At 44.8% G+C, this 27,309-nt stretch overlaps 1 protein-coding gene across 2 annotated transcripts in view; it reads left to right on the forward strand.

Moving 5' to 3' along the window:
* The first annotated feature begins 2,995 nt into the window (after nucleotides 1–2,995).
* VPS25 (E2F/DP family winged-helix DNA-binding domain-containing protein) overlaps nucleotides 2,996–27,309 on the forward strand; it is a 50,948-nt gene continuing 26,634 nt past the window's right edge. Inside the window, exons 1-5 of one of the 2 annotated variants that reach the window (XM_086502736.1) lie at nucleotides 2,996–3,233; nucleotides 3,325–3,464; nucleotides 3,539–3,592; nucleotides 3,896–3,984; nucleotides 17,024–17,099. In XM_086502736.1, the coding sequence (XP_086358862.1) occupies nucleotides 3,181–3,233; nucleotides 3,325–3,464; nucleotides 3,539–3,592; nucleotides 3,896–3,984; nucleotides 17,024–17,099 (412 nt within the window). In that variant the 5' untranslated portion in view covers nucleotides 2,996–3,180. The remainder of the gene's footprint in view (nucleotides 3,234–3,324; nucleotides 3,465–3,538; nucleotides 3,593–3,895; nucleotides 3,985–17,023; nucleotides 17,100–27,309) is intronic. The other variant, XM_086502735.1, reaches the window with a different exon arrangement.

A 27,309-nucleotide genomic window follows, 5' to 3' on the forward strand; every position in this document is an offset into this window, starting at 1 on the left:
ACAAGCTGTACACAACCTGAATATACATGTCTAAGCTGAGATCTGACACCATCGAGCCATATCCACCGCCGCCGAAGCCAAGCTTTGTCGCTTCCGTCTCGCCGGGAGGCTGTCGCGTGCGTCGCCAAAGCTCTGATACCAATTGTGAGTGCACGAATGCGGTGCGTGTGCGGAGAGTCAGAAGGGGGGAGAGAGAGAGAGTACACAGGATGTGGGTGGAGCTTCCAAATCTCACTGTATGAGCACAATGTGAGAATGAGTGAGAGCTCCTTATGCTTTGTATGTATAAAAAATAAGGAGATAAATGTGGGCGGTCGGACACTGGCCGACGGACACGGAAAAAGCACGGTGAGGCACACTGCCTTTACCTAACAAATAGTGCTTCCTCAAGGAGGGGAGTGTGGCTTGCAAGATGGGAACGTTTTTTTTTCTGTTGGAAGACATCCAACTTCTATTGAGAATGCTAATGACTGAGAAAAATAGTTTGATGCTTGCCTCCTAGGCATAGAAAGCATGTCATGGCTTCCTAGATCACCTCTATTATGTTTAGGATCATCAACATTCTTGCACAAATAGAGAGTGTAATAGGATCGAGTTCAAGCTACAAGCTTGTGATAGATTGTAATGATGAGTGTCATTGCAAAAGGACAAAAGAGTCTCAAGGAAAATGCAGACTGGAAGGAGGATTGAAAGATCCATATAGATGATGGCATGCAAAAATATTTCACATGTGTGTATGTATACTTAATTCTTAAAAGACCCATCCACATGCTACCTCTAATTGGTCATTGTCAACTTAGAAGAGCCACACCACTAAAGACTCTCTCTTGGGATGTTATGGTAATTTTTTATTTGTTGATCATGCTAAGTATTTTTCATCATATATTACTGATGTTGCTAGGATCTTGTCTTTTACCCTTTGGTCTCACCAAGAAAGGAGTCGGTTCAAGATTTTGCAACATCAAGATATTTTTTAATTAAATATAACTCACTTCATTGACTATTGGAAGATTTTCTCAAATTACTTGCTTCAATCATAAAAAATTGACCAAACCCTGGCTCCCAATTGTAGGAGTTCCCCATGCTAATGCAAAGGAGGGTGCACCATAATTATTTCAATAGGGGGGGATAGCACCACCTCCCCTTGCACACTTGTGTTTGTAGGTTATGAAGTCAATGGTTGGTGTAGAATGTGCACATAAGTGACTAGTTCTTAATACAATTAAAGAAACTAATACTAAGATTTATCCCTATCTCTTGCTTTTGGTTGTTTAAATTAGCAAGGAGAGTGATGTTGCAAGAGCGCTTCAAAAAGTAAAACTAGTGGCGTATGTGGGAGATGGTTTGCAATCTCGACCTATGTACTTTAGAATTATGACATTTTTTTCTCCTATTCTTCCCAAACTTTGAACCTTGCATACATCCAGTATGCGATGTGAATGTTCATAACCTAACTAGTTTCTTCATAACTCTATTATAAATCGCTCATGTAGCCACTCAATGTAGAAGTTTCCTCATAACGAAGATAATGCCTACACACACTTACACATGAAGCCTCTAATTCTTGATTTAGTACATTGTATTCACACTTCCTTATAGTTGATAAGCAAGCACATGCACACACCAAGTTGGACATGAATGGCAAAGGCATATGGGGACAACGAGGTCTTGGTGCTCATTACCTTGTTGACAAAGCATTTACCATGCATTGGGTTATGTCAACCACCTTACCTTTCATTTAGTATATAATTATCCATTGCTACCACACACCTAACCAAGCAACCTTTACCCCTTTGCCTATTTGGGATGCTTGTTTTTAAGCTGCAACCTACTTCACACATTGCATTGACAAGCTCTTGAAACTATACCTTGGAACTAGTACTATTTTCATCATGCTTGTTTTTAAGCTAAAACATACTTCACACATTGCGTTGACTAGCTCTTGAAACTATACCTTAGAACTAGTACTATTTTCATCATGATATTGTCATGCGCCCCCCCTTAAGACTAAGTAACACGGGGTCTTCAATGAAGCCTTGACCATGGGATCCACGATGGGGAACTACAAGCGGGAATCACTAGATGCACCACACCGTTCAATTTTTGAAAAATAAACGAGGACTAAGGTCACATGATGCGCGCGGGCATGGTGGTTATGCCATCAACCTTGCTAGTAGGAGGGCCCGGGTTCGAGACACATGGGTGCAAGGGGGGGGTGCATTTTTTTTGTGCCGCCCATCTGCCTCGAGATTCTTGCAAGGGGTCAACAATCGTCGATCCCACCGCCTGCAGCTCTTAAAGACTCTTGTGTTACTTAGGTTGGGTTCACAGTAGGCGCCAACAACACGTAGGTGAACCCAACAACCTATCAAATGCGCCCACGTGGGCATGCACGTTCACAGTAGGCGGCGGAAGTGCGCGCTGTTTGCTGCGAGTGCATGGAAGGGTTGCCCCTTTTGCTTCCAAAACTCCCCCCCCCCCCCCCCAGGGTACTTCCACCCTCCACGATGGACAGCTTGTCATCGAAATTTCTTAAAAAAGCCTTTAAAAAAAGTGACTACAAGGACTTTGAAGCCTTTCCAAAAATAATTAACACACCACCACCAACCCACATACACACAAAATAATTCCTTCCACTCTTTGTTCCCCCGTCACCCAATGTTCACACTAGATGGCGGAAGAAAACAGAGTCACTTTTCGTTCCACCCTCTATGTGAACAATTGGGTGGCGGAAGTGTGCATTTTGCAACTCTACCACCCGGAGAGGCACCTTTTGGAGTGTTTCTTTCGCCTCCTCGATGTGAACCCAACCTTAGTCCCCCCCCCCCCCCCCCCCCCGGCGCCCCCCATTTTGACTCTTGAGCCCCCACTGAGGGTAGGCTAGGATCTCTCTATAACTTAATGGAAATTGTGAGGTGACGAGGCTAGAAGGCTGGCCATTGACTAAGAGGTCTTAAGTTCAAGACTCGTCCGATAGCTCTTTGAGGTCTTCAGTGAAGGATTCACTTCTTGTCTTGCCTTTCTTATTGCACTTCAAAGTTCTAGAAAAAGCAGAGGCTGCAGGACGTAAGGATTGATCATAGCCAAAACCAATGCACTTGTTATTCTGATTATCGTTTGAACTCAGGAGCTACACCCCAGAGTCGAGGAGCGCATTGCACAGGACAGAAGTGTTAGGCTATGGAGGAGGAATTCCAGTGGCCGTATTTCTTTCATTATCCGCCTTACTTTACGTAAGATTAGAGCTTGATGTGCTTGCACCCACAACTCCAATCGGCACCTCACGATGATCTGGTTTGTGTATGCATGCATTCGAATCATCAGCTTGCAGCCCGTAAAGGACACGAGGGACAAACAGATCCAGGTCTGGAAAGAGCTCATACTCAAGTACTGCAAACATTTCAAGGTCTTCATCCTCCACTTTGAAGATGATATCCCCTTGTTTTTCAACGCTTCCATTGACAGTATGTATGTTCCATCTTTTGGATATGGGTTTCCTTATATGCCTTGACTTTCAGCCATTGTCGGCTTTTGACAGGAAAGCTCACTTATGAGGCCCGACAGCTTTTTCTAGGTGCTCTTGTCTCGGAAGGTATTCATGCTGATATGTTCTGTGAATAAAGATATAAAATGTGTGTGCTTATATGCCATTAGATGTGTGAATTCACATGATATCTATTGCGGGAAGTTAGACTCTTCCACATGAATAACTCAGGTACTTCAGCATGTCATTGGATGTGCAAGTGCATGTGGAAAGTTAATTTCTTCCAAGATGGTTCAATTTCTTCCCCATTTTTTCTTGTCTATTTTGCACTCAGAAGGCTAAAGACAAATGGCTTGAAAAAACGCAATTCTTATGATCATAATTTCTGATGTCTTAGGTTTTGTTTTGTAGGTAGAGCTGAATGGCTGGATAAAGAACATCAAAAGTGTCTGATACTTTGGAGGAAGATTCAAAATTGGGCTGATATTATTCTTCAATTTGTAAGTTGCAGGCTCGCGTTGTTCAGAGATGGAGCTAGGACTAGAACATGCCTCTTAGAACTAAGTTTTTAACTGTATCATTGTTAGGCCTCAAAAAATGTAGATTGGTTGCTTAATGTTAGGCCATCTATTATTTTGGAAGCCTGTTTTTGTTAGTATTGGACCTTGGTCAGGGTCGCATTTCCAACATTGGCAGCGGCCTTTTTGCACAGAACCATGATGACACAAGCCATACTCCATAAACGAGCGTAGGGAGTGGACATCAGGCTCACCTCCCATCCATAGAGCCAATACGGGTTCACCCTCGAGTGTGGGAGCTTGCAGCCAACAGGCTAGCCTCTACCACTGGATTCCTTAACCGCCCTAACCATAGGGCCGTGTTCACAGTTGACCGGATATAGCTTAGGTGCCCATTGTGATGCCTGGGACATAATACTTCCCCCCTCATTTTTAATTGTTGTCCTCAACAATATCCTCGGTTATAAAACTGGAGAAATGACTCGTCAACAATCTTATGGGTGCTTCCACTAGATCAAAGACTCGGGGAAAGAAGCCTTTTGAGAATGCTTGACCCTTTGATCAAGAACCAATTTGGGTTCAAGTGGAATGTAACGAGTGGTATCCTCCAAAGGCAGGACTTCCTCCAGAGGAACCACGTGTTCATCCTGTCCCAACTGCTACTTCAAGCCGCCAACGTGTGAACACAGGGTGGACAATAATGTCGGAGGGTAGATCCAGTTTGGAGGAGACATCATTTATCTTCTTGATAATTTGAAATGGCCCACAATATCGTGAAGATAATTTCGAGCATTCACTAGTACACCCATATCCTTCGATACCTAAAGGTACACCGATATCCCTGCGTGGAGATCACGAGGCTCTCGATGCTGGTTAGCATAAAAGGAAGCCCGATCTTGGGCGGTCTTGATGCTTCCCTGAGCGATCACGGTCATTTCTTGCATGTCGCGCAAGAAATCAGATGCGGATTATAATAGGCTTGGACACCCCAAGCTGAGGATACAACACACGTGAGAGAATTGAACAAAACTGAGAAAGAAATGACACGGCACGCCGAAGGTTCGTGCCCAAAGAGATTGGCCTCAAAGCATAGTCACAAGGGACGCGTCAGGGGACGTCAGGGGACGGGGCTCAAATGGATTTTTAGTGTAAAAAAGAGGGCGGGACGGCAAGTGGGGATGGAAAAGAGGGGTCGGGAAGCGCAAAATGGGCGTCCCCTGTGACTATGCCTCAAAGAGTGGCCTCAAAGAGTGGCGTCCCTTGTGGTATTTTGTTATTATTAATGCTTCACAAAGTACAATGTCAAAGGGTCCTCTTCTCCCAAGCTAATCTGCTTGAGACTGAGGCCCTGATATAGGCCCTGAGCCTTCCAAAAGCAGTATACATGAAAAGCTTCAAATCTAAAAGCATCTTGGCCCAAAAGCTAGCGTTAGACGCTGCCAGCATGATTTGCGGAAATCTATACGGCTTGTCATGTCAGCAGCGTAAAACGCGGGCGTCAGGACTCAGTACAACTGCCACGTCATCAGCCTGCCACGTTTTTAAAAAAAATCCTTGTGTCCCTGAGGCGCTATCGAACAGGGTCCCATTGTCAAAGGTGGCAGTGGAAGATGCAATGAAGACAAGAATTGGCTCGTGATCCAGTGGGTGCCTCTATTCCGATCTAGAACACCTGTAATGCCAAACACATGAACAAGGCACACCTGTGGAGAAGAGAGATTACTGAGGTAGAAAGAGACAGAACATCTGAGAGAGAGAGAGAGAGAGAGAGAGAGAGAGAGAGAGAGAGAGAGAGAGAGAGAGAGAGAGAGAGAGAGAGAGAGAGAGATTTGGAAAAGGCTCTCTATGTTGATAATAATCAACTCATACAAGTGACCAAGGGTGGTTCAACATAGAACTGATATGCCCAATGGATAGACCCGAGGTACACACAACTGCAACTGCTACTGACGCTGCCAACTGCTTGTGCACACGAGACCACTGTCACGGTCTCATCATGGGCAGCCAACTCCAAAGTGCTCCTCCTCTTGATACCAGCTCAGATCTGGAGAGAGAGATCAACATCCCTCGAGACTAGCCACTATATGACTGCCCTCTAGAGGGCGAAACATCTCTCACCACCTAGGCCTGCACCATCGGAAGGGTGCTCTGCATTTGATTGTGATCGCAGACACGAGGAGAGCACGCGGCTGGACTGCTGCCCACTGTCACTGCACAAGGCAAAAATGCCAGGGCTGCCAGCCCTAAGGGCCTGCCGGCTGCACAAAAAACGCAAGTGAGGGGGCTGCCCAAAAAACGCAAGTGAGGGGGCTGCCTCAAGGGGCTGCCCAAGGGAGGGCGGCCCAACCTGGGACTGAACTGCATACCCAAAGGGGTGACACCCCCTTGCTCCCTATATAGGGAGAATATATGACTGCCTGACCCAACCCTCAGCCCCCCACGACCTGGTATAAATCCCATAAATGGGAAATTAGGGGGAAAAATAGGATGCTGGCCACTAGAGCCCTGGGAGGTGACTCGACTATAAGGAGGCAAAAATTAAAATTCCCTATGGTAGAAGGAGCCTACATGGCTATGGAATTGAGCCAAAACCCGAGCTAAACATGGCTAAAGACAACCTGACATGAGAAAACAACCTCACACTGGCCGGGCACAGCCACAAAACAGCCCTCACTCCCTAGCACCTGTCCCTGGGAGAAACGGGGACCGACTGGACGAATCCAGAGAGATGATTGAACTCTAACACCTCCTGGAAAGGAAGTCGGACTAGGGAGCTGGAGTGAGCAATCTGCAACTACAAAGAGAGGGTTTCAATGACGAGGATAGCTGCTAGAAACTCTAAGGTTGAATAGTACCTGCCAGTACACTATCCAACCGCTACGCCCGAAAGACATCCGGGAAGTATAATGCTGTCTGCTGAAAGTAAATCCAGTTTTATCAAGAATCTCCTCAAGCCAACCGACTCACAAGTCGAACAACCAGCATCTGCAGAAGGTATTGTTGTTGATCGCTCCAAGAGTATGCATCAAAATTGAGGGTAAAGGTTTAAATGATAAAAGACTGGTATTTGGATCATTTCCCAACTCTAAAGTACTCCACCCTCGAGGAAAGAGTGGGAAATCTACACCTCCGATCATATACCACCTGCCAGAAACTCCAAGTTGCTACGAAAGTCCAAAGAAAGGGACAATCGAGGCTACTAAGGAACTATATGTCTGATGACAAAGAATTGCACCAACCGTCATATACAACGATGAACTGCAACTTGTAGCTGTAGGAACTTCAACGAAACCGAGAAAGAAGCTGTAACTGATTTTCAGCTATCTGGAACACCACCCGAGAGAATATCACCCTACTCTCAGGGTGATTCGGGAACAAACATCCTACAAACACACATCAATACTGAGACTGCAGCTAACACGTCAAGATCAAGAGAAGATCCTGCTCCCATGCTCCCAAGCTCTGCAAGAGAAGAGCAAGGTGGTGTAGAAAGCCACCAACTAGACTGCCAATCTTGTCCGCTGCAGATGGAGCCACAAGAACGGTATGGAAGTAGTTTGCGCAAATTGACTCCCAAGCTGGCTCCATATCCCCCTCTAATGGGAGAACACCCGAACCATGGATAACTGTCATAACTCTCCAATAGTCTCTGTCTGTGTAACCGGATCACCCAATGGAGGTGAATCCAAAAGGAAAATCTTTTACACGTGGAACTTGGAACCAAATCTGGGAGAATGAAGAAGATTGTCTCCCCACTATGAAGAATGCCGGTTAACTGTAACTAGTTCCTAGTCCAAGGAGGACCACTATCCGCTTGTATGAAAGATAACATGCCAGTCTAAGGATAAGGGAAATAGGTGTGTCCTAAAATGGTACAGTCTCCAGGGATCAATCTGGAAGACGAGGCATAAGAACTCTGCTTGGATGCACTGGGAAGAGCAACCGTCACACCAAAAATCCAAAAGACAAGGCAACCACCGAAATGGCTAAGGAAGAACATCCGCAAAGATACTATCTGCACTGTGGGCTCAAGCACACCATCCAAAGCCGCAAGAAATGGGCAAGGGAAACCAAAGACTGAAAGACACCGTGCATGCTACCCCGTTGAATGGAGCACTGGTAGTTGATTGAAGATAATAACCTGGAAGCCCCCTCTGAAAGAGAAGTATCCTCAAAAGTACGCTCTGAGGTAACAACTGACTCAACCCACGTCAGAACATAGCAAACATTGTCACTGAAAGCTCCAAAGCTAAAGCTGAGAACTCCCCCCAAGATGGGAAGTCCCCCTCTTGCTCAATCCTGGGAAAAGAGAATGAGTCTATGAGAACCACCAGAAAGAAATCTGAGACAAACCTGGAGTAAAACTGCTTCCTCTGTAATTGAATAGCAAGACTTGAATCTCATGGAACTTGAGACTCAAGGAGAATCTCACCAGCGGTAAACTCGGACTGCTAAGAATAGGAAGATGTGAAAGGTCGTCACCTGAGGATCATGTTTGCCAAAGAAGCCATCGGGGTCCAATAAGAACCTAGCGATCAAGCAAAATTCCTTGAGATCAAACCAAATCTTCGCCACATCTTTGCATTTGCCGAGATCAAACCTGTAGGTACAATCCAATACAATATGCCAAATTGCATACAGACTCAGAAGAGCACATATACTCCCACTGTTGTAACTTGGTTCCTTAAATCTTCATTAAAAACTGTCTTTGTACTTGTGCTGAAGAGAACATACCCACAACTGAACTGTGGAATCAATATCCAATACACAACATGACTCCAATACTCAAGCGGAGAGTAAAGGAACCGGCTCGGGAAACAAACCCGTGAAGAACGCTTGGGCTAATTCGTATCATGCCAAAAAACAGGGAAAGGACTGCAAGGGAAGAACTTTGCTGTACTAGCCAGCCGTGGCCAAATGTGCACACCTGAAAAAGGGCTGTCCTCAAGGTTGGAGCTCTCCAAAGGGATGTATGGAAGAAGCATCTGAATGTTGCTGATTGCGAGAGTAGGAACTAGACGTCCCCACAAACTGTCGACAAGAAGTGTAAACCTGTCATCCAAAAGATCTTGACAAATTTGCTTTTCGATCATCAAGAAAACCGCACGTAGAAGGTTGCAAACCTATCCCGAAACTAGTGCTGACAAGCTCACAAGAAGTCGTAAACTATCCCACAACTGGTACTGACAAGCTCACAAAAGGGCAAAGAAGCGACTCTGTAGGGGCACACTACCACGAGGGAAGGAGAGAACATGGAGATAGGAGAAGTCCGTACTCCTACAAAACCTCCTCGAATTGTTGTCATTGTTGGCTAAGGGTTTGGCACCACATGCTCCACCTCTAAACCTCATCTAAGGAAGTCGGATGATCAAACAAGAAATGGTTCTGGAGATAAAAAAGTATCCCCCTTTGCTTGTCAATGTCAACTCCAAGACATGCACTATAAACTGCACATGAACTGCTGCATACCGGATGAACAAGGTTAAACTGAAGACGGAACTGGAACTTCCATCCTTAGATGGACAATGGAAAATCAAAGAACATCCTTTACTTCAAGCGGGAAGAGATCCCCCTCTGTCATCTATAATCCACAATCTGGGGACTAAAGGGCAACCGAATCATCAACTTGCTACCCATTGGATAGGTAGCTCCGTTGGCAATTCTAAGAAATATGTGCATTTGCAAAAGGCAAAGCAAGTCTGCCGATACATCTCCTTGAAGAAGACACAGCCATAGAAACCTGCTCCAGAAGTGATGAAGAAGATCCTACAGTTGTCCAAACGCTTCTCTCCGAAGAAGATGGAAATGAGTAGCTCCCCCTCTGGATCGAACAACCGCATGCTTGCTCCCCTTGCCGGAAGGCACAATAACATGACTCCATCTGGGATAACCAAAGCAATCCAGCACTGCTTACCAACTTTCAAGTCTTGCCGAGTGGCCTATTTTTAAAAGATCAGTTCCTACGAACTTATGGGTGTAAAGAGTTTTGCATCTCTCTGGATTCGTCCGGTCCGTCCTAGTTTCTCCCAGGGATAGGTGCTAGGGAGAGGGGGCTGTTTTGTGGCTGTGCCCGGCCAGTATGACGTCGTTTTCTGATGTCAGGTTGTCTTTAGCCATGTTTAGCTCGGGTTTTGGCTCAGTTCCATAGCCATATAGGCTCCTTCTACCATAGGACATTTTTCCTCCTTATAGTCAAGTCACCTCCCAAGGCCCTAGTGGCCAGTAGCCTATTTTCCCCCCTGATTTCCCATTTATGGGATTTATACCAGTTCGTGGGGAGCTGAGGGCTGGTTCGAGTAGTCATATATTCTCCCTATATAGGGAGCAGGGGGGTTCACCCTTTTGGGTATGCAGTTCAGTCCCACGTTAGGGTGCCCTCCCTAGGGCAGCCCCTTGAGACTGGCACCAAAGGTTAGGAGGGAGGCAGCCCAGCGTTTGTGGGCAGCCCCTTAGGGCTGGCAGTCCTGGTGTATTTTGCCTTGTGCAGTGGGCAGCAGTCCAGCCGCGTGCTCTCCTCATGTCTGCGATCACAGTCAGATGCATAGCACCCTTCCGATGGTGCAGGCCTAGGTGGTGAGAGATGTTTCGCCCTCTAGAGGGCAGCCATCCAGTGGCTAGTCTTGAGGGATTCTGATCTCTCTCTCTCTCTCTCTCTCTCTCTCTCTCTCTCTTTCTAGATTTGAGATGGTGTCAGGAGGAGCACTTTGGAGTTGGATGCCCATGACGAGACCGTGACAGTGGTCTCGTGTGCAGGAGCAGTTGGCACTGTCAGGAGCAGTTGGAGTTTGTGTACCTCGGGTCTATCCATTGGCCATATCAGCTCTATGCCGGACCACCCTTGGTCACTTGTATGAGTTGATTGTTATCAGCATGTAGAGCCTTTCCCAGATCTCTCTCTCTCTCTCTCTCTCTCTAGATTTGAGATGGTGTCAGGACTCAGGAGGAGCACTTTGGAGTTGGATGCCCATGACGAGACCATGACAATGGTCTCGTCTGCACGAGCAGTTGGCACTGTCAGTAGCAGTCGGAGTTTTGTGTACCTCGGGTCTATCCATTGGGCATGCCAGCTCTATGCCGGACCACCCTTGGTCACTTGTATGAGTTGATTGTTATCAGCATGGAGAGCCTTTCCCAGATCTCTCTCTCTCTCTCTCTCTCTCTCTCTCTCTCTCTCATTCTCAGATGTCCTGTCTCTTTCTACCTCAGTGATCTCTCTCTCTCTCTCTCCCCCATTCTCTGATGTCCGGTCTCTTTCTACCTCAGTGATCTCTCTCTCTCTCTCTCTCTCTCTCTCTCTCTCTCTCTCTCTCTCAATCTCAGATGTCCTATCTCTTTCTACCTCAGTGATCTCTCTTCTCCACAGGTTTGCCTTGTTCATGTGTTTGGCCTTGCAGGTGTTCTAGATTAGAGTCGAGGTACCCACCGGATCACGAGCCAGTTCTCGTCTTCATTGCATCTTTCGTTGCCATCCTTGACATGGTATTCGAGCCCTATGGCGATACAACCACCCGGATGCTCCGATGTGGCTGATCCGGTGCGGTTTTGGACATGATTGAGAGAGGAGAAGCTTGCTGTTTTTTTCCTGGTTTTCTCCAAGTTAAACTTCTTCTCCCTCTTTCACTAGAGATTTTAGACTTACACCACTCTGTTGCTTCACAGGTCTAGGGCATACATGTATAGCTAGTGTGCCTTCGGGCTGGCCACCCTTTGCATATGCATTTAAACTGCACTGTCCAGCCGCCCACTTCTGGGCCGGCCGCCCACCTTTGTCCAAGCGCCCTCATATATTTCCATATATCATTTATTTCTTGTTGGGTCGTGGGGGATTTTTCCAGGCTTTGCCCTACCTCCCTTTGGGCACCTATTTATGGGGGCAAGGGGGTACCACTTGCTGCTCTGGTAGTCAGTGGGGGGACTGATCGCCCCCTCTTCCACACATAGCGTTTTGTGTTCTCTCTCTCTCTCTCTCTCTCTCTCTCTCTCCCGCACACGCGCACTCTCACATGGTATCAGTCGCCAATGTTGAGGGCGAGCCATCTTCTGCATCAGGTTTTTCTCCCAAGGGTTGGATCAGCCAGTTTTTCAGCAGATCTGCCAGCGTTTTGCAAATGCTAGGCACGCGATGGAATATGGAGTTTTCTGTCGCGGAGGACCCCACCTGCTGTTTTTTCTCTGTTTTCAGCCCTGCGACAGCTGTGTGCACAGAGATAAACCCTCCCTGCACCCCCTGCACCGCTCACGACTCTGCCGGGAGTGTACGAGCATGCTGAAAATCCTGGACAGCAGCGTTTTCATCACCTCGCAGTTGCGTTTTTGGGTGGACAGCAGCCTCTTGGCTTGTGTTTTTCATGAAGTTACCTCCTGCCGGGACACCATCCGGTGGTGGTCCATGCGGTCTCTCAGTGACTGTTGCAGTACACGGTATCTTCAACATCGGCTTGTTCATCTACGGGCGTACGATCCTTGGGAGATCCATTCATTCTAGCGATCATTCGGCGGTTGTGCACTCCAGAGGGGGTGGTGAAAACATTCTGCTCTTGTAACCTATAACATGGCCCTCCTTCATTAAGACTGCTCCCAGACTGCGACCACAGGCATTACAGTATACCTCAAATGGTTTTTGCAAGTGTGGCAAAACCAACACTGACCAATTGTCAACTCTCATTGAGAGTCTTGAAGGCTGCAAACTGAGATGGTCCTTATGTGTAAGGAATCTCTTTTTGTGTCAAAACCTGTAACGGAGAAGCAATCTCCGTAAATTTTTGAATGAACCGTTGATAGTAAGAACACAAACCCAAAAAGCTTTGAACTTCGCGAACATTCTTCAAATCTGGCCAATAATCTTGAACAGTCTCAACCTTGGCCGGGTCCATTTTGACACTCTCCGGAGAGATGACGTGTCCCAAAAAGTGGATCCCTGGTAAGAAAAACTCGCTCTTCTTCCCATTAAAATATTGATGTTGCCGCGATGCCTGAAAACCCCATAACAAATGGTGTCGATGCTCTGCCTCATTCTTGGAGAATACGATGATGTCATTGAAAAAGGTGTCCACAAATGACCTATACTCTCGAAAAATCCTTTCATCATCCTTTTGAATGTTGCAGGAGCAATTGTGAGACCAAAAGGCATCACCAAATACTCCTACAATCCAAAGGACGTCTTGAACGTGGTTTTGTATACATCTCCAGGAGCGATCTTGATTTGATGATAGCCACTTTTCAAGTCGATTCTACTGAAACATGTAGAACCCTGTAGCTTGTCCAATATATCATCGATTGTGGGTATTGGAAACGTGTTCTTGATAGTGATTTTGTTGAGAGCATTGTAGTCAATGCGTATTCTCCAAGATCCATCTTTCTTTAAAACCAACAACAATGGCGAACAGTAAGTGGTGTACTAGGTTGAATGCGCCCCTTCTCTAAAAGTTCTTTCACTTGGTTCATAATTTCCTCGTTTTGGGCTCTGCTAACTCTGTAAGGTGGCCGGTTGGTGGCGTACTTCCGGGAATCAAATCAATGGTGTGATCTTCAGGATGCTGAGGAGGTAGCTCTCTTGGTAAGCCTTTAGAGAAACAATCAGCCTGAGCTTGTAAAAAGTCTTGTTGTTCCTTCTTGAGGTACAAATTTGACATTTTCTTGCCATCTATCTCATGTAAGAAGATCGAGTAAACAAATTGATTGGATTTCATCAATTTGGAAATGGTCGAAGCCGATACAAGTGGGATGGACTCGCCCTTTAATTTTACATCAAGAACTATATCTGTATCCTTTTCATTCTTCAAAGTTACTGTTCTCGCCTGTAGTCGACCACCACATTGATCTTATGGAACCAAGCTATTTCCAAAAGGACGTCACACCCCTCCAAGGGCATGATGTAGAAGTCCTTGTGCCCTAAATACCCTTGACAATGCAACTGAAGTTTGCCTATGACAGGAGTATTGGCAACATCTTGTCTTGGTGCTGCTAGAACTGCTTCAGTCGGTGGTCCCATGGGCCATTTTCATCTGGCATAATTCCAAGTTGAGCCGCCAAGTCAGTCGAGATGAAGTTGGCCTCGGCTCCTCCGTCTAAGAAGATGAGGGCTTCTTGATCTCGTACTTTGCTCCATGCTCTGCAGAGCTCTGTGCTTTCGTCCATTTGTTCAGGGTCTGTCCCCACAAAATCTGCTACCAGTCTTGATTTTGTCTTTTCTTTCTTTTCTCGCTCCTCCGCTGCTTTGGAACTCTCTGGCTTGTCCTCAAATTGTTCTTTAGGTGCTTTGTTAGGGCACCTGGCAAATACATGCCCCTGTTCCCCTCAACTGGAACATTTATCCTCTTTGAAGTATTCGGCACGTTGCTTTGCTGATAATCGAGGGCCTGAACGCTTCTTTTTTAGTTGTTTTTACTTTCTCTTGTTACTGTTGTTCGATTCTTGTCCAGTCCGAACTGCGACCAACTTGTCGGTAGGGTACGTAAGAGTGCCCCCGTGCATTGCAAACCCTTGCTTCGCATGTCCCATCAGTCATTGCATGGACTTGGACTTCTGCAGCAGACAATAATCCTGTATCTCTTTGGGTAGACCACAAAAAGATCGCTCTTATCTGCTGCTCGAACGTGATTTTCTTGAAAGAGGCCGGTAAGAAAGTGTTCCAAAATCTTTCACAGTAAGTATCTAGTGTGTCTTCCTTGGTTATCCTCAGACGATTCCAAGCTGTGATCACATCGTGTTCGTATTCTTGAATGAGCCATGAAGAAGTAAAAACTCACTTGAATTGAAGCCTCTTCGTTGGTGCCTCCCTTTGTAGGAGCAGGGTAGATCACCAGGTTTGTGCATTCCCCTTGAGGTAAGATGTTGCCCTCTGGCCCTTGGAATGCTTTGAATAGCGTCCTCTAGAGTAGGTTATGTCAAATTGTTGGATAAAAGCGAGGGCCTTGTGGTATCCTTAAAGCTAGCAAAAGTATCGAACTTTATTGCCTGTCCACCCTCCTTGAAGTCCTTGGGCCTCTTGTCCTTGTCCTCCAGAAAATCATAACATTGGCTCATCAGAATGCGAACTATCTGAGGAGGAAGAATCCTTGTTTGAACCATCAAAATACTTCCGAGATCTTCTGTGGGATCGGCTCTTCTTCGCGTTCTTCTTGCCTTTGCTATGTCTCTGAGTCTTTCTCCTCTTCTTGCTCTTTCTTTTCTCGTCTCTAGACTCATTAGGAAAGGAAACTGTATGGTCAGGAAATAGCTGGTTAAGTTGGGGAACTATCTACTCTTGATGCAAAGTGGTTGGACGATGAGGACTTGGCAAATACTCCTCAAATACTGGAGCTTTAGCTTGAGGCTTTTGGTTTAGTTGTGACTATTCCAGAAGTGCATGCCAATTTAGTAGGTTGAATCTATTGCAGTGCGTATTGAGCCACTCTATTTCTTTGTCACAAATTGCTATAGATTGAGAGTTAATCAAGTTCTCTTCCCTATTTTGGAGGTGCTGACAGTACTCTACCTAGTGACTTTTTTTGTATGCTTTGTATGTAGATTGTTTACCATGATATGTGAATGTTATGGTTGGAAATTGTTAAAACTAACAGATTGATTTACTTTTGTAAATGTGTGTTTGTTTGAGTATGTGACACGGGTGATGAGATATGAATGTTGAATATGACGAGATTTAGTGCCTTAAAACATCTGCCAGAGATGGGTGAGATTTGGATGTGATGGCTAAGTAAGTCATAATGACCATGATGCGTGTTTGATATCTCGACGAGGATAAATGTGAATGTGATTGTGATAATTTAGTGATGAGTGTTCTTTGTGCCAGACTCCAGTGCATGGTTTGAGTGGTCAAATTGCATGTGTGCATATAGTCAGTGTCCATTGAGTTAGTTTACTATTTAGTGTCTGTCTGTTTTGCCAGCGTAACCGAGGGCCATTACTCTTCTTAGGAAGGATGGCAATATCAAAACTGACTAGAGAGAAACAGAAACGGCTGTTTCTATCGGCCCAGAATACGTGCCACGTTTTGTGTTGCAAATCGTGAGTGGCAGCGTGGACCTTTTTTTTGGCGAAAGTTATTGAAAGCGTTGACTTTTACAGGGCCCCGGCCTTTTGGCCTTTCATGGCGTGGAACTCCGCCACTCTGTGTGTCTCTCTCTCTAAGGTTCAAGTTTTAACATTTCTTCAAGTGGGGTGGCTTGCTATAAAACAATGATTGATCATTCCTAATCTTTCTTTTTTTGAAATTATGGTCTTTCAAATATAAATAATGTTTTGACTATGTGTCCTATAAACAATGTATAAAATAATTTCAAGATTTCATGAGTCTAAATGGAGATAAAATCCATACTGTTGAGTATCGAACACTAAACATTCCCACCTTGAAGTTCTTGATTTTGGTTCTACTACCACTGGAGCGTGAGTGGTACTGTTGTAACTTTCCTTTTCGATTCTGCCTTATTTTTTGACCTTCACCCTGTATTCATTCTGTTGAACACTATACATTCCCATCTTGAAGTTCTTGATTTTGGGTCTACTACTACTTGGGCGTGAGTGGTATCATTGTGACTTTCCTTTTTTATTCTACCTTATTTTTTGACCTTCACTATGTATTCATTTTGTTGAGGAATCAAATATGATACTTACTGCTAAAATCTGAGGCTGGCTTGTTGATGGGAGAGGCTAGTAACCGACTTAATGTTTGTCACAATGTCCTTATTGGATTCTTTCGAAGAGCAATGGAAGATTGTAACAATTGCAATAGAAGACCTGCTTAGTGAAAATAGGCTTGTCCACAGAAAAGGTTGCACTATCTCAGAAAAGTAAAGAAGTTTTTTGGAAAGTGAGGAGGTTGATGGAAAACCATATATACTTGACAAGATCGTGATACTCTCACAATTTTGAAGGAATTTGCTACTTGGTCTCTGTTTTCAATCTTCCCAGATAAATGCATGTTCCTTGTGCCGACTCTAGAAGCATCATGAGAGAGAATATAATACATCTTTTTCCCTTTGAACTAAATATCTCGATTTGATTTTTACTTATGAATGTGCAGGTTCGTGACCATGGTATGGACGATGGTGTGATGACAATTGAAGAGATTCGATCTGGTGATGAAACTCGCGGGACAGGTATGGTGTAGGAACTTAATTAAGAATTAAAGATATCGCGACTGGTTTGTGTAATAGGCTTGGATACCAAGTGAGAAATCAATAGCAACACACGAATAGAAAATGCAACAACTGAAACTTGAATATATGTGTGTGTGTGTGTGTGTGTGTGTGTGTGTGTGTGTGTGTATATATATATATATGTGTGTGTGTGTGTGTGTGTGTGTGTCTATATATATATATATATACTATCAATGGAGTTCTGCTTCCAGATTTTCTTACTGGCCCCAAAGACTGGCGCCCCTTTTCGTATTTCTTTCTTTATTGATGATCATAAAGGTACAACGGTCGGGGGGTGCTCCTTTGCAATCTGTTGCCCAAGTGATTTATAGAGCCCACCCCCAAGGCTCCTTACAAAGGTTACAAGGAAGCCCTAAAGTTGGGCGTCCCCAAAAGCTTTTAGTGCCAAAAACAATGCCTCCATAAGGTAGCATCAAAAGCTGCAAGAAACAAACTGTATGGACTACCACGTGGTAGCGTGCAATTTGCGGTGCGTTTTATGGAACTGCCTTCCAGCTTTTGCTTACGTTATTTTTGATGCCTCGCTTTAATTTATGTTTGACTAAGCTTTAAGTGGGCCCTTTAGGTCCACTGAGTAATGCCACGTGTCACAAACTGCTGACGTGTCAAAGCCCTGAAGAAGGGAACCAACTTGCAGATGCTGGCGGAGGGGCCTAAACCCTAAGAACAACAAGTAACAGAAGAAGTCCTACCAATGTATGGGGACCCCATCCGATGGGGCCCCAAGAGACATAAAGGATTAAAATAAAGTAGGACCCACACACACACACAGAAAGACTTGTGGCATTACTGATGATGTGGCAGTTGTACGGTCAAATCCCGAAAATTGCACTTACATGATGACGTGGCAGGTTGTACAGATTTCTGCGTTTTGCGCTGACTACTGTACGGAATTCCGTGATTTACTCTGATAGCTTTTTGGCATTGCTTTTGGATCAGAAGCTTTTGAGTTTGAAGGCTTTTCATGTAAAATTGCTTTTGGGGCCTAGGGCCTTTAAATATGAGGCTAGGCTCATTCTTTAGCATGCTTCTTGGAGAAGGTGCAGAGTCTGGAGTACAGGCTTGTACTAGGTTGATGCAATATAAAGAATACCGAAAGGGGCGCCAAAGTTTGGGGCCAATACTCTCTGGGGTGGAATTCCGCCACTCCGTGCCGGGTGTCGTCTTTCTCTCTCTCTCTCTCTCTCACTTCAGTTGTTATTGAAGTGCTAAAAGTCTGTTTAGTCTGTTCTTTTCTATTGGCACGTGGTCTTGTGACAGTGGTATCGGAGCATCAGGCGTGTGCTTTTCTGAAAGCATACCGGTCCCACAAAAGAGCAGACCAAAGACTTTTGGAAAATTTTTGAGGTATCTTCGGCCTCCGACCTCGGACTTATTAGCCACTCCCACCCTTACTTCATCGCGCATCGGGTGCGCTCCCGTCTTCACCGCTCATGTCTTGCAGGGCATAAGCCATAAGGATTACTTGCAAGAGAAGGATCCAGATTTGTTTCGAGTCACTGTTTTTCTCAGAAGCAGTGCCATGCAGATGTAGATGTTGCCGCACAATTGCAAGGACTTGGCAAGCTTTCAACAAAAATTTTGCCGGAAGTTATATGGTTTCTGACATCTTCTTTCCGAGTGCAACTTCTGGCAGAGTGGGCTATCTTGAAATGCTTGCCATGAAAACCCTAGCAGTTTATATCTTGAAATTTCTCGACATCTCTCAATAGATGTCTCTTCACGAGCTGAAAACCTTGGAGGTCCAGTGTGATTACTATCTCTTGGGACTACCAGTGCCGCCAGAAGAACACTCTGTCCAAGAGCTGATGGACGATATTGTGGTCGGCTACGACCTTATGGAAGGAATCTAACCCTAATTTTTAGTACAGGTTTCAGGATGGAAAGTCAGTTGACTTTTTGAGCTCGATCGATGTCAAGATTGCTTTTTAAGTTTGAAATCTATTTGAGAACTTGTTTGGTGATCCTGTTTGGAATCTGTTTGAAATGGATGGTATCTGTTTTGAACCTGTCTTGGTGCCGATTTGAACTGTTTGACTTTGGTTTTAATACGGGTTTCATTGATTGGTGATTGTACTCTCGGGTGAAGAAGTTTGAAATACTGTTTTGGTATTGTTTGAACCTCGGAATGATGCAGGCCAATGCTTGGGGAGCGTTTTGTTGTATGTTTGAAAATCTCGGAACGTCGCAGGCTGATGCGTTCCGTCGTATGCTAGAAAAACCTTTGAACGACGTAGGCTGATGCTTGGGGAGCGTTTGGTTGTATGCTTGAACATCCAAGCGACGCAGATTGCGGTCTTGGGAGCGTTTGGTTGTACAGTCCTCTGAGCTCATGGCCCAGACCTTTTTAGGTTATTTGCGGGGGGAGTGACGAGGTAGTGTAACCGGCGAAATAACAGAACAACAAGGATGAAAACAGGCGTGAGGGTTCGAAAGCAGATGAGGAATGTGGATGAAAAGGCAAGATGAAAACAGGATTGGTTCCAGATTGCATACTGACCCAAGCACGATTGATGAGAGTACAGAACTTTGCTAAGCTTGGGGCAAAGTAAAAGACCAAGAAGCCCTGATTTTCTTTGATGGAGGAGCCAAGGCCAACTTCATTTCATTCGAATTGGCGGCGCGGCTCGAGATTACACCCTATCGGATGGGACCACTAGCGGAGGCAATTCTAGCGGCACCCGGCAGGGACGTAGCTATTACACTTGTCATTGGCAAACTTCAGTTGCATTGTCAGGGGTATTTAGGGCATGAGGACTTCTACATAATGCCCTTGGAAGGTTGTGATGTCCTCTTGGGAATCCCCTGGTACCATAAGAACAACGCCGTGGTCGACTATCGGACGAGGAAAGCGACTTTGACTACAGAGAAGGGCCGAACCGTTGTATTGGATATGAAACTTAAGGCGAGTTTGTCCCTATTGTATCGGCTTCGGCCGTTTCAAAGTTAATAAAATCCAGTCTGTTTGTTTACTCGATCTTTTTGAAAGAGTTGAATGATGAGAATAGGACAAATATGTCTGAACTTGATAACGAATGCCAGGATTTTCTCCACACTCATGCCGATTGCTTTTCAGAGGGCCTGCCAGGCGAGCTACCACCCGCTCGTCATGAAGATCATACCATTGATGTGATACCTAGAAGCACACCACCGAACCGGCCGTGTGAGCCGAGCCCAGAACGAAGAAATTATGAACCAAGTGAAAGACCTCTTGGAAAAGGGTCTTGTCCATCCTAGTACTTCACCGTATTGCTCTCCAGTGTTGTTGCAGAGAACTCCGTTTGAAGGGTTATCTCCCAAAAACCTTATTATCCACAAAAGTATAAGTGAGTATATACAAAGAGTTAGAGGTACGTGAGTTAGGCGGGCGGGCGGCCATATCCGTATAAGAGGCCACTTGGGCTTTAATCCCAACAACCTCCCACTTAAAGTCCAATGTGGCACTTTAAGTAACTGTAAATCTATGAACATAAATGTACAAAGATTTACATCGCTGCCATCTATCCAATGCCCAATAACTCACGACAATGCACAAAGCCCTCTCCTCGAAGTCCCTTTGTGAGTAAATCAGCAGGATTGTCCTTGGCGTGGATCTTCAGCAGTTGTATCTGCTTGTCTTCAAGTACTTCCCTAATGAAGTGATATTTCACATCAATATGCTTAGTCTTCGAATGGAACACTGGATTCTTTGCCAATTGTATAGCACTTTGACTATCACAATATAACTCTGGCATATCTACTTTGATTCCCAAGTTTGCTACCAATCTCCCAAGCCAAATAGCTTCTTTGCATGCCTCATTTGCTGCAACATACTCAGCTTCTGTAGTAGACTGCGTAACACAATCTTGTAATCGAGATCTCCATGATATGGCACCTCCAGCCAATGTAAAGACATAGCCTGATGTAGATCTCCTCTTATCCAAGTCTCCTGCATAATCTGAATCAGTGTATCCTTTGACACTCAAATCCTGACTACCATAGCATATGCGCATACTCTTTGTATGTTTTAAGTATCTCATGATACCTTTCACTGCCTCCCAATGTTTCTTTCCGGGATTTGACATATATCTGCTAACCACTCCCACTGCAAATGCAATATCCGGATGTGTAGCAATCATTGCATACATCAAACTACCCACTGCAGACGCATATGGAATCTTATCCATTTCGGCCTTTTCTTCCTCAGACACAGGACAATCTTGTTTTCTAAGTTTCACATATGGTGGCAATGGAACACTCAATGCCTTTCCCTTCTCCATATTGAAACGTTGCAAAACCTTGTCAATATACTCTGTTTGAGATAACCAAATCAGCTTCTTTGATCCGTCTCTCTCAATGCGCATACCAAGTATATGACTTGCCTCACCCATGTCTTTCATGTCAAACGATTTTGCCATCTTTGACTTCAAAGCTAAAATTTATTCCAAGTGTTTGCCAGCAATCAACATGTCATCCACATACAGAATAAGGATCAGCCAACTGCCATCCTTAGCCTTCTTTGTATATAGACAGTGATCGAACTCACTACGTTTGTAGCCTTGAGAAAGCATAAACTGGTGGAACTTATGGTACCATGCCCTCGGTGATTGTTTTAAGCCATAAAGACTCTTTAACAATTGGCATACCAAATCTTCCTTGCCTTTCTCAACAAACCCTTCTGGTTGCTGCATGTAAATTTCCACATCTAAATCACCATGCAAGAACGCTGTCTTGACATCCATTTGGTGCAACACCAAATCCAATATAGCAACCAATGCAAGAAAGCATCTCAATGTAGTCATCTTGACCACTGGAGAGAAGACTTCATCAAAGTCAATGCCTTGTTCTTGCTTAAAGCCCTTGGCAACAAGCCTTGCTTTATACTTTGGTTGACTATCATGAGTGGTGATCTTATACCTGTAAACCCATTTACAAGGTAGAGCCTTTTTGCCCTGTGGTAATTTAACTAGCTTCCATGTCTGGTTTTTATGCAGAGCTGTCATCTCTGACTGCATGGCCAACTGCCATTTCTTCGAGCCAACCACTTGTAATGCTTCCTTGTAACAAGATGGTTCTCCGCAATCTGTGAGCATGACATAATTTAGAGATGGCACATAACGATTAGGTGGTTTGGAGACACGCTCAGAACGTCTCACCACAACTGACTCTGCCTCTCTAGCCACTATAGGCTGTTCCTGAGCCTGACCATGCTGTCTTGATGTGCTAGCACTAGGTCCATCTTCCCTGAAGACAACTCTTCTGATCTCCTCTGTCTTCTCTGGCTTAGCGTGAAACTTGGCTTCATTGAAATGCACATCATTGCTACGAATAAGTTTTCTTGACTCAGGATCCCAAAGCCGGTAACCCATCTCGCCCGATTCTCCGTAGCCAAGAAATATACACTTCTTGCTCTTTGGTTCTAACTTATTTCTGAACTCCTTAGGAATATGGCTATAAGCTTCACAACCAAAGACTCTGAGATGCTTATACGAAGGTGCCTTGCCTGTCCATAGCATCTCGACCACTGCACTCTTATCCAGAACCCTACTAGGAGACCTGTTGATCAAATGGACTGCTGTAGCCACTGCTTCCGCCCAAAATCCATTAGGCAACTCAGCATTTGACAACATGCTTCTGACCTTCTCTTGTATGGTCTTATTCATACGTTCTGCAACTGCATTTTGTGAAGGATTGTATGGTGTAGTAGGTTCCCGCTTTATCCCTTTTGCTTCACAAATGTCTTGAAAAGCTTTGGAAACGTACTCTCCACCATTGTCAGTTCTCAACTTCAGCTTCTGACCACTTTGATTCTCCACAAGCTGCAAGAATGTCTTAAAGACCTTGAGCACCTCATCCTTGTGCTTCAAGAAGTAAACCCATACTTTGCGAGAATAGTCATCTATGAATGTACAAAAGTACGCTGCTCCCCCTAGTGACAAACTAGGCATTGGTCTGCATAGATCACTGTGCACAAGAGCTAACCGTTCGTCCCTACGATTCCTCTTTGATATGTGCGGTTTCTGTGTTTGCTTACCATAAACACAATGCTCACAAAACTCGAAATCTTGAAATGAAAAACCAGGCAAATAACCATAATGAGAAAGTATTTCCATTCCTCTTTTTGACATATGTCCCAGCCTACAATGCCACAGTGACACACTTGGCTGCTCAATCACATTAATTACATGGTTTTTAACCTCTGAAACATGTAAAGTGTACAGAGTTCCTGACTTGCTGCCATGTGCTACAATCATCGAACCTTTGGAGATCTTCCAAGCGTTGTTCCCAAAGACTGTCACATAACCCGCATCATCCAACTTCCCTGTACTGATCAAGCTCTTTCGAATTGCGGGAACATGTCTGACATTCTTGAGCCATAAAGAAGAGCCATTCTGAAACTTCAACTACACATCTCTCACTCCAATTATGTCACAAACCTGCTCATTGCCAAGTCTGACATAATCTTTAGTAGTCGCATATGATGTAAACCACTCTTTGTGCGGAGAAACATGTAAAGATACCCCTGAGTCGATAATCCAATCACTCATAGCATGTCCATCCTCTACAGTCAAGAAAACAGAATCAAGATTGCTTGTGAGGAAGATGTCACCAGCTGCTATACCAGAATCACTGTCTGAACCAGATCCTGTGACATTCACCTCTTCAATCTTCGCTGAACTCTTCTTTTCATCTTGCTCAGAACTCTTTGTTTTGCCTTTTTCTTGTTTCCACTTCGTACAGTCTCTCTTCATGTGACCCTTCTTGCCACAATGGTAGCATTCTATGTCATCCTTTGACTTTGAGTCACGAGACTTACTTCGGTTTTGTGTCTTCTTACCCTTCTTCTCTTTAGACTGTTGTCTCCCTCGAACGACGAAAACACTATTGCCTTTGCCTTTGTCAATGTTCTTCCTGTTTACTTCCTCTGTGAGCAAGCTGCCTTCTACATTGGAACTTGTAAGACCTTCTGGCGCGACAGAATTACTTAACGTTGTACGAAAAGTATCCCAACTGTCTGGCAAAGTGATTAAGAGAAACATAGCCTTCACTGAATCTAGAAAGACTATGTCCTGTGCTGTTAACTGGCTGAAAATTGTGTGAAATTCATTGAGATGATTTGACATAGCTGTCCCTTCCTTCATGTTCAAATCCACCAATTTCTTGAGCCAGTAAATCTGAGAAGCAGCACTTTGTTTCTCGTACATACCACATAGCTTTTGCCATACGCCATACGCTGTAGTCTCTTCTGCTACGTTGAAGTAAACATTTTCTGCCAATGTCAGCATGATTGTGGAACAAGCTAACTCGTCAAGCTCTTCCCACTCATCTTCATCCATACCTTCTGGTCTCTCCCCTTTGAGCTTCAGTGGCTTCACTTGTTTTTTCTGCACCAAAACTTGCCAAATCTGCTTCTTCGAGAATAAAAAGTTTGTGCCATCTAGCTTCTTTATGTTGTAAAGAGTCTCACTCTGAGAAGATGCCATATCTGCCAAACTGTTTACTTCTGGGAAAAATCCGGCAGAGTTTCCTCTGTAAACTGGCCTCTGTACACAGTAAATAAGCTGTAAACAACAAGCTGAACACCTTTCCTCAGGAACTGTCAGTATTTTGGAAAAATTTTGACAGAGTCTCCCCTGTAAACTGAGCTCTGAGAACCAAAAGATAGCTCAAAAACAATCATAAATAGCTGACCAGTGACAAATCTGAAAATCTCTGTAATATGCTGTCCTGTAAGCATACACTGTCTCTTGTCTGGGCGATCACAGAACCTGTATCTGTCTCAAGACTGAACCCTGAACAATGCCTCAACGGCCTGCTGCATAAGATGCAATCCAGTGTCTACACAAAGTCATACATCCTATGGGATAAAAGTCGCCGAAGAGGATGCGTGTAGAGGGGAACTCCAGCAACCTAATTCACCTCACACTGGGTAACCCAGCCTCCAGTGCTTGGCTTCAAAAAACCTCACACACGACCCTCACAGATGGCTCAGCAAACTGCCCAGAACTAGCATACATCCTACAATAGACCAATCACTGTCCTATGACCGCTGCGGCGGTCTGTCTGCTAGCGTGACTCACAACTAGCAGACCCACAATCACAGTACATCAATCTACAATACATGCCAGTGGTGTCAAGCCGTCGTATGGCCACACCTCCCCTGGAACCTGGCAAGCACAAGAAGTAGCAATGCAGACTGCAATATATATATCTGATGATATATATGTGTACCTGGTCTATAGATGATGCTTTGAAGACGAATGAGTGATGTATGTCGATGCCGATATCGATGCCGACCACCTCCTGCTTGCCAATCTACACAAGACGGATTTCTTTGCGGCTGAAATCTATCTTCTGCTGTAGTGCTCAGAATGAAATTCTGAGGGCATAAACGGCTTCGAAGGGGGGGGGTTAAAACTCCAGGCCGCCTGGTGGAAACGCTCCCGAAACGCAGAGTGTGAAATTTCAAGCTTCGGATCCTGAATCTGCCTGAAAAGTGCGCGCGCGCGATTACGCAAATACGCACTGAACCAAGCTCTGATACCAATTGAAGTCGCGGAGCGGAGCGTGGATCGACTCTCACACACACACACATAGATACACAGAGAGCTTACACAGTACACAGTAGGCAGAGAACTCTGTTTGAAGGGTTATCTCCCAAAAACCTTATTATCCACAAAAGTATAAGTGAGTATATACAAAGAGTTAGAGGTAAGTGAGTTAGGCGGGCGGGCGGCCATATCCGTATAAGAGGCCACTTGGGCTTTAATCCCAACAGTAACAGGGAATGGGCGGCCTTTACCCATACGGCCCCGCTCCTGGGAAAGTATTGCAATGGTTTTGATTTTTGATCTCCCGAGAACACAGAGTGGCACGATGGTATCTGGACTGTTACTGACAGGTTTAGCAAGCAAGCTCATTTCATTCCAGTGAAGAAAACAGTCAATCCGGACCACTTAGCGAGACTGTTTGTGGCCGAGATCTTCAGATTACATGGCATGCCCGAGGCGATTGTCTCCGACAAGGATCCCAGATTTACGAGTTTGTTTTGGAAGGTTATTTGAGAGAACATTGACACGCGGTTGCAGGTCTCGTCTTCTTTTCACCCACAGATTGACGGGCAATCTGAGATTTCCAATTCAGTGGTACTAGATTTATTGAAGTCTTACATCTCGGATCAGAAGACTCAATGGGAAAAGTATTTACCTTTGGTGAAATTTGCCTACGATAACACGATACACTCTTCGACATGGAAGGCGTCATTTGAGATTATTGAAGGTGCTACGAAGGTTCCACCCTTCATAGCACGAAAGATAAGATTTTTGGAGCCCATGAGTACACGGGTGACTTGGACATGGCTTTTGCCAAGGTCTGCGAGGCTTTGCAGAAATCTTAAGAAAGACAAAAAAAGGCAGTAGATCGCCATTGTCGGGATTTGAAATTGAAGGAGAACGATTGGGTGCTCTTACGTTTTGAGAAGGCACTCTTGAAAAAGAAAAAGGGAAAGGAGAGGCTTTTTCTAAAGCTTAGTATGCGATACTACGGACCTTTCCAGATCTCCGAAAAGATAAATGATGTCTTCTTTAGACTGAAGCTGCCCGAAACTTGGAGGATTCACAATGCTTTTCATGTGAGTCTGTTGAAGCCTTTTAAAGGCGATGTGCCCGAAGATTGGGAGCCTGATCAGCAACCCGAAGTGGAAGAAAACAAGGAGATCCTTGTTCCAGAACAGATATTGGCACATAAAGACAGAAAGATTAAGGTTAAAACGATAAGGCGGTTCTTCGTTAAATTCAAGAACTATCCTGCATTGGATGCGAAGTGGATGGGGGAGGAGGACCTAGCAGATACTCCTCATATTGTAAATCTTTACCTTGAAGCATTTGGATTAGCTTAGTCTATTCTAAATAGAACCCCGAATTCAGCTTGGGCGGAATCTAGTGCAGCGGGTATGCACAATTAGGGGAGTCGCTCCACTCCTTTGTCAACGGATTACCTCGATTTTTGATATTAAAGTCACATAATGTCTCTTTGACTTTCAGGGATAGTGTGAGCTGACAGTATTCTGTTGTAATGACTTTATGAACTGGAATTCTCGATAATATGATACTGATTTGTTCTTGACTTGTTTAAGCGCAGGAACTGATAGACGAAATGACTGCAGCATTTT

This window comes from Adiantum capillus-veneris, chromosome 27, assembly GCF_014529385.1.
Source record: "Adiantum capillus-veneris isolate H3 chromosome 27, ASM1452938v2, whole genome shotgun sequence".
NCBI lineage: Eukaryota > Viridiplantae > Streptophyta > Polypodiopsida > Polypodiales > Pteridaceae > Adiantum > Adiantum capillus-veneris.